The 12,621-nt window shown below is 37.0% G+C and overlaps 2 protein-coding genes across 6 annotated transcripts in view; one reads left to right on the top strand and one right to left on the bottom strand.

Moving 5' to 3' along the window:
• The window catches only part of ZNF366 (zinc finger protein 366), a 330,210-nt gene that overhangs the window by 249,422 nt on the left and 68,167 nt on the right, over positions 1-12,621 (bottom strand). The gene's annotated exons all lie outside the window — the stretch shown is intronic.
• LOC118924764 (histone H2B subacrosomal variant-like) lies at positions 750-2,929 on the top strand. Its single transcript, XM_057494440.1, has 2 exons — positions 750-1,656; positions 2,527-2,929. Exons 1-2 carry the CDS (start codon positions 1,498-1,500, stop codon positions 2,746-2,748), a joined length of 381 nt encoding a protein of 126 aa, XP_057350423.1. The 5' UTR covers positions 750-1,497; the 3' UTR covers positions 2,749-2,929.

Genomic DNA, 12,621 nt, shown 5'->3' with positions numbered 1-12,621 from the left:
GATCCAGCCCCAGGAGCAGAGCCACCCACAGCCAGACCCTGACAAAAGTCAAGAAGGGGCTGAGATAGTCACGCCTGTCATCTTCCCAGGGAGAAGCAAGTGAGGGGGAGAGAGAGGCCAAGAGTGTTACATTAACAACCACTCTTGAACATAGATACTAAGGACCAGGAAAGGAACATTCTCCACCTGACAGCTTCTTATAAATGATAGCAAATAAAGCTATACTATAATTAAGCTAACTAAGTAATTACATCCAGTGAAATCTGAAAGCAAAATTAGTGAGAGTGACTAAAGATCTATCACCCCAAAGCATACACAGAAGCAGCAGCCTCCATCTCAGTGTGATCCTGCGCCGTCTGTGGTGTGTTACTAGCAATAAAGTGCAGACATTAACAAATGATGCCCATTGTCTTTAGAAACTAGAGCTTGCTAAAAATTTCTCCTATAATAACATTATTCTCACTTACCCTATTTCAGATTTACTTTCTTGAGTGGGAGAAAAAGGGGAGGAATTACAGACAGCATTCTAGAAATTACACATAGCCCAGTCTACCTTATTTGTGAAGCAGCTCCTAGTGAAGGACCTTTCGTGGTAGCATTAATAGTTATGGCAATTGTGAATGACTGAAATGCCTGTGAGTTTGGATTTTTATAGTTGCTTCTATTTCTTTTTTTCATTCTACCTAGGATTCAATTTGATTAAGGTAAACGGGGATATTTTTAAAGCATGAATATCAACATGACACATGAACAAAAGTAACACTACACACACTTTTAGTCAATAATGACAGAACTACAGTATCAAGTAAAAAGCAGACCATGTAATCTGTGAAACTGTCAAGAATTATATCATCAGTCCATATAATTTACATGATAAAATAGGGGAGATTTGTTTTATTCTCCAATTGTACATAGTTGTTCCTAAAGAGCTGGGGATAGGAAAAATTTAGGGTTCATTTTTTATAATAGTCACAATTTTTAAAAGCAGATTAGCTATACATAGTTATTTTTATTATAGTCATTTTGAGATATTTAATGGCTTATTTAAGTGTTCATTTGCTTATAAAATGAATTTATGAATACTTCCATAAACAGAGATTCCCCCCATAAAAGGCTATGGTGCTTTTCCTTTACTTTTCTGCTGCCAACCTCCCCCAGTTTATTGAGGTTTGTCCAATTCTGAAGACATTGTATATTAGCTTACAAATTGCTAAAAAAAAGTAGGAAATATGGAATTCTTTCCTGCCATGAAGTGAACCTCAGTCCATTCACAACACTCTTATCTTCTTAGGAAAACTTAAGTTGACCAAAAACAAGATGTTCCCTTAATATACTAGTGACATTGCTAGGTCATTGTGATGTAGGAAGAGTAACCTCCAATCAGAGAAGCCCCAGGAGTCTGATTGTGACTTGCCAACATACATATATGAGAGCTCCATCACCCGCTTGGGCCCTTCTCCTCTCTACTCACAACTGATAAGGAGAACAACATCTACAATGGCCAGATCCATCACCAAAAAGAACAAGTGCTCCAGAAGACATCAAAGCCCAACAAGTTCCAGAAAGAAGTCTCATTCCAGCACCAATTTTGGCCACAGAAATTATTCACTCTACATAAACAGGATCCTAAAGAAAGTGGTTCCTCGGAAGATGACTGTTTAGCCAGAGACGGGTAAGATTCCTCAAGGGAGGAACAACCTAAGACAGGCACAGTCGCAGGGGGGCCATCAGGTGAGAAATTGGGGATCAACAGAGGTGAGGCTTAGAACCTCACCCCCCCTGTTCTGAGAGAAATCTTCTGCATCCGTGGATGTTTTATTGCCCTTGTCTAGCTTGGATTAACACATAGTCTACAGGCACACACCTGATCATCTACATTTGCTCTCTTACAACACTAAACTATGTTTTCTACCTTTATCTTGTATCTACCTACCACTTCAGCATTTTATTAAAAATAATAATAATAAAGAGAGAAATGTGGGATCCACATATAAATCAAGTATAAAAATCAAATGAGTATTCATATTTGAACTGTTTATAGTTCATAATGCATGAGCAAAACCGAAAGTTTCTGTGATGACTGCCCTTGTACTGTTCACCATGTAACTTATTCACTATGTAAGAATTTGTTCTCCATGTAAGAACTTCTTTGTTATGCCTCAGAAGATTGGAGACTGATGAAAATTAGGCTTGGGGTGGATTAATGATTGTGCATTGAGCATTGACTCCCCTATACAGAATTTTATTGTTGTTAACAACCATTTGATCAATAAATATGAGAGATGCCCTCTCAAAAAAAAAGTACACACTTCCAATTGTAAAATAAGTAAGTAACTGGGATGTAATGTATAGCATAAGGAATATAGTCAAAATATTGTAACAACTTGGTATGGTGATAGCTGATACCTAGAATTATCATGTATATAAATGTTGAATCACTGTGTTGTACACCTGAAACTAATGTAATACTGTGTGTCAACTACCCTTCAATAAAAAATAATTATCAAAAAAAAAGTGGTTCCTCAGAATCGCGTATCATCTTGCACCTTGGACACCATTAACACCCTGATCAACAACATCTTTGAGCACATTTCTGTGGAAGCCTGCAACCTGATGTGTTTCAGAAATTGTTGTACCCTCACACCTGAAGATATCCAGAAGGCAGTGTACTTGCTGTTGCCTGGGAAACTAGCTAAGCATGCAGTGGCTTTTGGAAGCGAAGCTGTCCACAGATATGTCCACTCCTAAACTCCATGCACCAGCTTAATTAAATCTGGGAAAAGTAAGTCAAGCTTACTACCCAAATGATCAATATTGAATTTACTCTTCTTTTTTTATAACATAGTAGTATTTCCTGGGATTTTCCCTCTCTCTCTCATCTCTAGAGAATTACTCTGTTGCTATTTTACCTTTTAACAAGTCAACTAGGTTTTCTGACACTTGCTCCCCACCCAAATCACACTCAGAACTCTTGTTTTTCCTATGAATGTGTGAATCTCATTATATAAATTCAATGCTTATTGTATCCTTAAAGTATTATTAACTATGCACAGGATAATTTAATCCAGCTATTTTGATGCCCCCACACCAGATCACAATGACTTTGAATGCGGAAGACAAACGTTTTAATCAGATGTATGCCAGCACTGATAAATTTTTACCAAAAAGATATCTCTGGAGCAAACTACATTCAACCAATTTAATTCCTTAATGAAGTCTCTATAGAGCATGTTAACTATTTCCTTTCAGTTTTAATTATTCTTCCCTGAATTTCAACAGCTCCATTCATGTACATGTGTATTTATATTTAATTTATCTTGACATTTAAATCTCATTGTCTGGGATTTATTGTTCTACATTTATAACACACAAAGAACATCCAGGAAACTACCACTCAATTTATAAACTTTAAGAACTTTACAAATGTCACTGGAGATGTTTCCCAATCACATCTTCCTGTCCACTAACTTGAGTTTTGTTCCCTTCCCATTCCTTGCTTTTCTTCATACTTTTTGCATCTGTTGACATGACAGGTTTAATTTTGCTTATTTTGTAACATAAGCACAATATTACTTGTACTGTTCTGTGCCTGCCTTTTTCTCATTTCAAAAATTTATACTGTTGATACATATAGATAGCTCTAGTTCATTGTTTTCACTCCTATGCTATATAGTATTACGTAACAAGAATATACCGCAGTTTATTTATCCATCTTCTATTGATGGAGGTTTGAGTTGTTTTCATAGCTTTTTGTTATTATAACCAATGCTGCTGTAATAATGAGTTGTGACAACAGCAAAATATATATAGCATTGGCTATGTGCCGAGAATTTTACATATATCAACTTATTTAATCCTTACCACAGCCTTGTGAGAATTAAACTTATTATCCCCTCCTATGAAGAAAATGGGGCATAGAGGAATAAGTAGCTTGTCTGAGGTCACACACCTGTGTAAGTTACAGAGCTGGGATTTCACCAGGTTAATTTGGTCCACTGTGGACACATGGTACATTGCTGTGAACATTCTTGTACATGTATCTTCATACAAAAATACAAGAATTTCTCTAGATAAAATACCTAACAGTGGCCTTTGTGGGTCATTGATATGCCCAATTTTACTAGAAATTGCCAAATTGTCTTCTAAAATGTTTGTACCAATTTACACTTGCAGTGGATGAGAGAGTAATTTAGATTCTTCTGGTTACAAGGAACATATAAGTTTCCTCAAGAAAATAGGGTTTCTGGAATGCCTTTATTGGGATTGGAACTGAGACTATTCTAGGTTTCCCTCACTTAGGACCCACTCTCTGTTTCTCTTGGGGTTGCTCGTTTCTAAATGCTTCCTTCTCAGATTTCCAGGAAATAGACCTGATAGGTCTATTGGATTCCACTTACATGAAATCCCATAATAAAATTTTGCCACAATAAAAAATGGTTTAAAAATAATTTTAAGTGGGTACTTTTATACACAGGCATTTATATAATTAAACTTGAAACCATCCTATTTGAGATAGGCCCAGCCAGAGGCTGCTGGCCCCCCTAAAAATTGGCTGATCGTGATTAGATGCTACATCTGCCACCCTGCTGTGGGTTGGCATCAGAAAAGTCTGAAAGGTCAACCAAGGGTAAGCAACTTACAGCCCTTGGGCCATATCTGGAAGCAGCTCTTTTTTTGTATGGCCCCCCACAAGCTCAGAAATACTTTCACATTTTTATAGGGATATTTTAAGAAAGAAAAAAAAGAATATTCAACAAGCCTAGTGTAACCCAGAAAGCCTATAATATCTGGCTCTTCACAGAAAGAGTTTCCAAACCCTGGTCCACACAAAGCTACTCTTTTTGCAGGCTTTTGGATAAAGCAGGTTTCCTAAGACTGCTTGAGATACCCATATCTGTACAAAGTTCACAAAAGGGAAAGTTTATCGTTGGTATGTCAAATCATTGGAGTAAGGAGAGTGGTAAGATATATGTAACATAAAACTTAAAATTTTAATCATATTTAACTGTACAGTACAATCACATTAAGTACATCACACTGTTATACAACCATCACCACCATCCATCTCTAGAACTTTTTCATCTTCCCAAACTGAAACTCCATAAACATTAAACAATAGCTCCATGTTTTCCCCTCCCTGCAACATCATCCTACATTCTGTCACCATAAATTTACTCTAGGTACTTCATATAACTGGAATCCAACAGTATTTGTCCTTTTGTGACTGGCTTATTTTACTTAGCACAAAATCTTCAAGAATCATCAATGTTGTAACACATGTCAAAATTTCCTTTCTTTTTATGGCTGAATAATATCCATTGTGTGTATATCACATTTTGTTTCTCCATTCATCTGTTGGTGGCCACCTGAGTTGCTTCCACCTTTTATCTACTGAAATTAAAGCTGCTATGAACATGGGCACACAAATATGTCTTCAAGTCCGTGCTTTCAATTCTTTTAGATTTATACCAAGAAGTGGAATTTTGGATCATATGGTAATTCTATTTTTAATTTTTTAAGGAACTGCCATACTGTTTTCCACAGCAGCTGTTCCTTTTTACATTCCCATAAGCAAAGCACAAAGGTTCCAATTTCTCCATATCCTCCCCAACTATGGTTATTTTGTAACCTAACAGATGTAAAGTGACTTTGATTTACATTTCCCTAAGTTACAGTGACTTTGAGCATCTTTTCATGTGCTTATTGTCCATTTGTATATTTAGAGAAATGTATACTCAGGTCCTTTACCTGTTTTTTCATTGGTTGGTTTGTTGTCATTGTAGCTCTTTATATGTTCTGAGTATTAATCCTTCTCAGATACATGATCTGCAAATATTTTTCTCCCATTCCATGGGTTGCCTCTTCACTCTGTTGATAGTATCCTTAGATACACAAAAGTTACAATTTTTATGAAGTCCAGTGCATCTACTTTCTGTTTTGTTGTAACTTTGATGTCATATGACACTTTATATTTTCTATTGTTCCTTTATGAGAAAGATATTTGCAATAACATTAATATTTTTTAAATTTTGGAGTCAATTCATAAAGTTAGTATAGCTTCTGAAAGTTAAAAATAGTCGTACACAAGCTAACAAATTAAGAAAAAGTCAGAATTACCTCAACACATAATTTTGACATCAATAGGGCAATTTTACCAACTGTTTTTTCAGTCTTAGATTCTAGTAAACTGAGACAGTTAAATGACAGTAAAACAAAAAATAGCCAACACTGGTTGTGGTCCTCTAATATGTATTTGGCCCTTCTAGTCAGAAATACACCCCCCAATTTTTAGCGGAGTTCATGGCCACCCAGGACAAAAAAACTACATTTTCAACCCTTCCTTTGACTAGTGTATCCATGGGACCAAATTCTGATGAATAGGGAGATATATGCAACTTCCAGGAAGTGTCCTTAAATATCAGCAGGGTGTCCTTTTCCCTTTTCCTCTTTCTTGCTGGCTGGAATGAAGATGTGAAGACTGGAGCTAGAGCAGCCATCTTCACCTAGGAGTTGGAACATGTATATTAAGGATGGTAGAGCAGAAAATGAAAGAGCTTTGTTCTCTGATGACTGAACTGCCAACCAGCCCAGGACTGCCTATGTTTACATAAGAGAGAAATAAATTTCTAACTTGTTTAAGGTGCTGTTATTTTGGGTTTATATCATTCACAGTCAAATCTAATTCTAACATAGACATCTGGAAGATTATTGACTGCTAAACAATGCAGTTAGTCTCAAAATGATTATATACTTATTAAATAAAAACATATTAATCTAGAAATGGAAGATGATGAATGTCCTGTGCATTTACCAGAAGATGTTGCTGTAAAATGAAATTTCAAGCTATTTAAGAACCCTTTCTCAGAGATGTGTAATACAGATGGCAAGAGCTCTCCTGTTATTAGTCTATTGGACATCTGATGTGATTTTGAAACATCACCTAAAATACAAAACTATGTGATCCAAAGGAGAGAGAGAATTTCCAACCAAGTCAACAACCTGACCAATGTGTGGACTGTATGGGAACCTGAAGCTAGTGGGAAACAGTACCTACCATAAGATATGTCTTACACAGAAAGAATAGTGCTGATTTTGTGACACAAATTACCCAAACATAAAATTCCTCTGAGTTTAGAAATCTTGTTTTGAGAATAAGTAATGTCATCTCATATAAATACATACTGTCACTTACTATAATTTAAAGACTTGCTATGCACACTGCTAATTTGTTCCTGTATGAACCAAATGTGTCAGAAAGTACTAGAGAATAGGAAAGTACTGTTAAGTATAATACCTTATGTATAGTACTTATAGTTCATTTATGCATTCACAGAAATGCCTTCTCTGTGATAGATTTTGAGAAAACAAAGACAAGCTCCATCCCTTTAAAAGCTTAAAATCTTATGGAACTACAACTGAAAATAAACTTTTGGAAACAGCTGACATACATTGAGGCTCAGCTCTGAGCTAGGTATTATTCTAAGTACTTCATGTAGGTCAACTTCATATAAAACCCAAAACAATCACAATAAAGAGGTACTATTGTCATTTTATAGTCAAGGAAACTGAGGCATAAAAAAAAGGCTAAGAAACTTGCCAAAAGTCACACAGATAGTAATATAAGAAATGTGATCAAACCCACATACTCTGGCTACAGAGCCCACAACTTAAGGTACAATGTATGCTGCATCTCATGTGGAGAAAGACTTGTAGAAGATACTGTGGAACAGGAAACAGGCATATAACCCAGAATGGAAAGGTGTCTTACAAAAGGTGCCACCTGACATAGTTCTTGAAGGATGAGTAGGAAATGCACATAAGGTAGAAAGAATAATATTTGCAAAATCATAGACATTAGCAGTATAAATTTAAGATTATTGCAGATCTAATGGCCTCCAGGACACTGGAGGAGGGATGATAGAAATGAAGTCAGGGAGGGTGGTGAAAATCTGTAGACCAACTTAAAATTTGAATTTGATTCTAGTACCTATGGGATCTTCAAGCAGGAAAAAGATGTGATTTAATTTGTATTTAGATTATTTCAGCAGCACAAATGAGGAGGATGAATGAAAACTGGCCCAGCTTGTTTAGGAAGAATTCTATCTTAGAGCTAAGATTGCATTTTAATCAAACAGACGGTGGCTCAGCCCACCTTGGAGGCAGGGCAGACAATCTTGATTGATATGTTTCCAGACAGAAGCTGATATCCTGGAAAGTAATCAAAGCAGTATATTTCTTGTGTTAAGTTAAAAAAAAGAAACTTAATGTTTTAACAAAGATGAACATTTTGGGACAACTTGTCCAGTCCACACCTGGCCCTGTGTCACATTCCTGAAAACTAAATAAATCTTAAACCGTTCAGGGCATCTCTCCTCCCTGAGGTCATCTGCACTTTTTCTCTCTTTAAGTAACTTTAAATAAAACTTTTACTCTGCTTCATTACTGTGTCTCTGCCCTTCAATTCTTTGTTGCCATGGGGACAAGAACCGAAGAAAATACACAACACCTCACCTAACAGAAATGAGGAAGAAAGAGATGTGGAAGATACTTAGCAGGCAGAATCCCCAGGAGATATGTGCAATGTTGCAATAACAGAAAACTAGCCAACTAGGGATTCCCAGGGCCCTGGCCCAGAAGACTTAATGGATAGGGCCAAGAGATTGAGCACTTTCAAATAAAATATCTAGACAGGATAGAAGAGCACATTGTAAAGGATGCCATAGGCGGGGTATCCCCAGAGTGCTCAAAGTGCAGAGTATCTGGCAGGAGTTAAACAACCTTGGGCAAATGTTTAGCACTTGTTTAAAGTTTAGATAGAAAAGGACAACTTGAATGTTTTAAACTGAGATCAGTTTTTATCACAACCCTGTGCTATGCCACACATCAGGTGTTGACAGATTTTCTTAGCTCTGATAGCTGATTTTTTTTGGAAGACATTTGGCAGTATGGGGAGAAACCAGCAGACTATGTAAATATATGGAGAGAAAGTAACAGCCTGTAATATAAGTCAAGGTGGAAGACTAGTCGGTTATATTCAAGATAAAAAGAGTACTAAAAAATAAAATTGCTGTTCATCTTTGTGGTGCTTGGAGAAGAGTTACTCAGAGGCAAAAAAAGACCTGTTCTCATGAAAACTTTGTGATTGTCTGGACACAGGCTGTGCAACTTCAGGGCCTTGGCAATGAAGTGGAACACAAGAGTTAGATAAAGGGGTGTTGCCCTCCACCTTGCCTTGGGAGAATCCCAAAGTGGAGGCTGCAGATAGGGACTCCAAGAAGCTGGTGGGGAAGAGGGAGAACAAAGCAGTGTTTTGTGATGATTGTTCCCAATGGGCTGGTTCCCAGGCACATGTGAGGTCAGGCCCTCTTGGGAGACTCACAGAAATTTCTGTGGGTAATTTTGCAAGTAGAGTGAGTTACTAAGGTTTTAACTGAAAAAAACAAAGTTTTTTCTCTACTTCATGAGTCCTTCTAATGAGCATCTCTTTTGGTCCTAATTTCCTCCTGTGATTTCTTAACAGAGGCAGAAAAAATATATGACATCAAATTAATCTCTGCAGAGTTGCATATTGACCCCAATCAAGTCAGCCTTTTAGAATATTATTATTAAACAAAATATCTCTTATCCCAGTCTGATATATCTGCATTTGGGTTACTCTGCAGTTAGAAGGCTTTAAGACAAATAAACAGTACCATTTAATGTGGTGGTCAGTCTCCAAGATGGCTCCTTAATGCTTCTCTTCTTCTGGTATTTATGCTTTTGAATAGCCCCTTCCCACAATATATCAGGGTTGGTCTATGTGACCAGTAGAATACAACAGAAGTGACAGTATATGACTTTCAAGGCTGTGACATCAAAATCACTGCCAGCTCCTTATTTTCTCTGAGTTACTCACTCTGGGAAAACCAGCTGTCCTGTCATGAGGACACGAAGGCAACCTGTGGAAAAATCCGAGGTAAGGTATTCAGGTCTCCTGCTGATAACCAGCATTAACTTGCCAGCTACATGAGTGAGCCACCCTGGAAGTGGATCTACCAGCCCCAGTTAAGCCTCCTGAAGATGGCAGCCCTGGCCAACATCTTAACTGCAAACTCATGAGCATCTCCAAGCCAGAACCACCCAGCTCAGCTGCACCTGAACACTTGACCTTCAGAAATGTCATGAAATAATAAATTAGTATTATGCTTGCAAATTCAGAGATAATTTATTAAGCAGCAGTATTTACCTCACATAATTTATATCCATATGAACAAGAACAACTCACCAAAGTAATCCTCCCAAAACAAAGCAAATGCCCCACCACAACCTTTATCTTCCACCTTTAGTCAATAAAGCAAATTTGTGACACTTTTCAAATTCAGTCACCTTTTTTCCCCCGCTTACAGACAATAATGTTCAGAAATATTAAGGTCTAACTCCGAAACAATATTACAGTACCATGTAGATATCTAGTTGGGCTGCAAAGTCTGCTAATTTCAAAAAGCAGGCAAAAATTAGTCTAGAGAGTATCTATGAATAAACAACATCATTACATTCAATTATCTTACTGAAGAGAGAAGGGGGGAAAATTGGGCAGTAATTTGATTTTAGGAAAAGAGAACTATGATAAAAGGCTATTATTAAAGAATAACTGAATGGTGTATTTTCCAAAGCAAAATGCCTACAGCAACATGAACACATTTAAAATATCTTACTGACATTCTAAGGAAAATGCTGGCCTTTTCATAAGGTGAGGAGCTTGAATAAATCTCAGAGGACTAACTGCAATGTTTTAAGCAATCAAGATGTTTTAATTAACACACACAACAAACAACCAGAACTAAAGACAACTACCCAAGTTTTGGATGATCTCTAAGATGAGATAGTGAATTGTCACTGTGCTTAGCTTTATATTGTGGTTCATGCTCATGTAACTGTCTCTTGGTCTAAATTGTAAGCTCCTAGAAAAAAGGGACTCAGTACCTAGCCTCAATTCACTGCCCATAGTTAGTGAGTTAATCTGGGTTCCCTAGAAAAAAATGAGCCCAAAGTAAGATTTTATTGGCAGGTACAATCCCAGGGCAGCAAGACAGAAAGAAAAGACAACTGAGTCAGAGGAGGGTGGGAAGAAAATGCAAGGTAATGCACTGACCATGATGGCTACTCTTCTGTAACGAGTAATTGCTTGGCTGGTGTTCCTACTTGGCCATCGAGGGCATGTCTGCACAGATTATATAGAAAAACCATGACTCAGATCAGTCTATTATAGGGAAAACTGAGAAGGAATTTATTTGCTAGCTCCATCCTGACTTCCCTTTCCCACTAATCAAAGTTTGTTCTATGAAGAGTTTATTCCCCTAATTACCCAGGCTATGGTGTCCCCTTCAGCAACCACTAGGGAAACTACATCCTGTGCCCTGTGGCATTGAACTTCAGAGATTTGGGGTATTAGTTTCAGATAGCAGAAATGCACAGACCTGCATAGAATCCTTCACCACAGTGGCTATGGAAAAACCATAAAAATCTAGAGCTTTAGGGCATCAGGTAAGGCTGAAAGAATGCTTTTAATATGGCAAGTGTTGATAGATATCTGCAGCTAGAACCATCTTGCAGTCTGAATGACAAACAGGTATGCAGTATAGATACAAAGTCCAGTTTTGCCCTACTTTATACATAAATCTAGCTTATCTAGTCAGCTCCAGCCTTTTTCATCCAACACCAGCAAAGCACCACTGTCTCAAACACAGGGCTAAGATATGAAGGATTTTTATTGTCAATGCTCTTTCAAGGCTGATGTTTTCAGGAACAATCATCAGGTTTTGTTCAAATTGCTCTTCTCAAGTATTCCCAGTCATTCAAGCTGGACTCAGAATCCCCAAAATGCAACTCTTTTATGGATAACAGCCAAAATTAATTCAATTGCTTCTATTTTATGCAAATTTTAAGTACATGAATTTGAAACATAGGTAAAGGCACACTTTGTGATTAAATTTGAATAGTTAAATTCATTAATTTTTAAATAAATTACCAATAAATAATTGCATCATTTTAAAACTGGAGAACTATGCTTATACTACTATCACTCACTGGGACTATTTTAGATCATAAACAAGAAAGCCCATTATCATTTTTCAGAATGAATCATGAATACTGTGAGATCTTTAAGAATATATACTCACTACTACAAAGCCACAGTAATCAAGACAATTTGGTACTGGCACAAGAACAGAGCCACAGACCAGTGGAACAGAATAGAGAGTCCAGATATTAACCCAAACATATACAGTCAATTAATATAAGATAAAGGAGTCATGGACATACAACGGGGAAATGACAGCCTCTTCAACAGCTGATGTTGGCAAAACTGGACAGCTACATGTAAGAGAATAAAACTGGATCACTGTCTAACCCCATACACAAAAGTAAATTTAAAATGGATCAAAGACCTGAATGTAAGTCATGAAACCATAAAACTCTTAGAAAATAACATAGGCAAAAATCTCTTGGACATAAACATGAGCGACTTCTTCATGAACATACCTCCCCGGGCAAGGGAAACATAAGCAAAAATGAACAAGTGGGACTATATCAAGCTGAAAAGCTTCTGTACAGCAAAGGACACCATCAATAGAACAAAAAGGC

Source organism: Manis pentadactyla, chromosome 2 (genome assembly GCF_030020395.1).
Source record: "Manis pentadactyla isolate mManPen7 chromosome 2, mManPen7.hap1, whole genome shotgun sequence".
In the NCBI taxonomy this organism is placed as follows: Eukaryota; Metazoa; Chordata; class Mammalia; order Pholidota; family Manidae; genus Manis; species Manis pentadactyla.
Note: the sequence above shows the minus strand (reverse complement) of the source record. Positions and strands in the feature narration are given on the sequence as shown.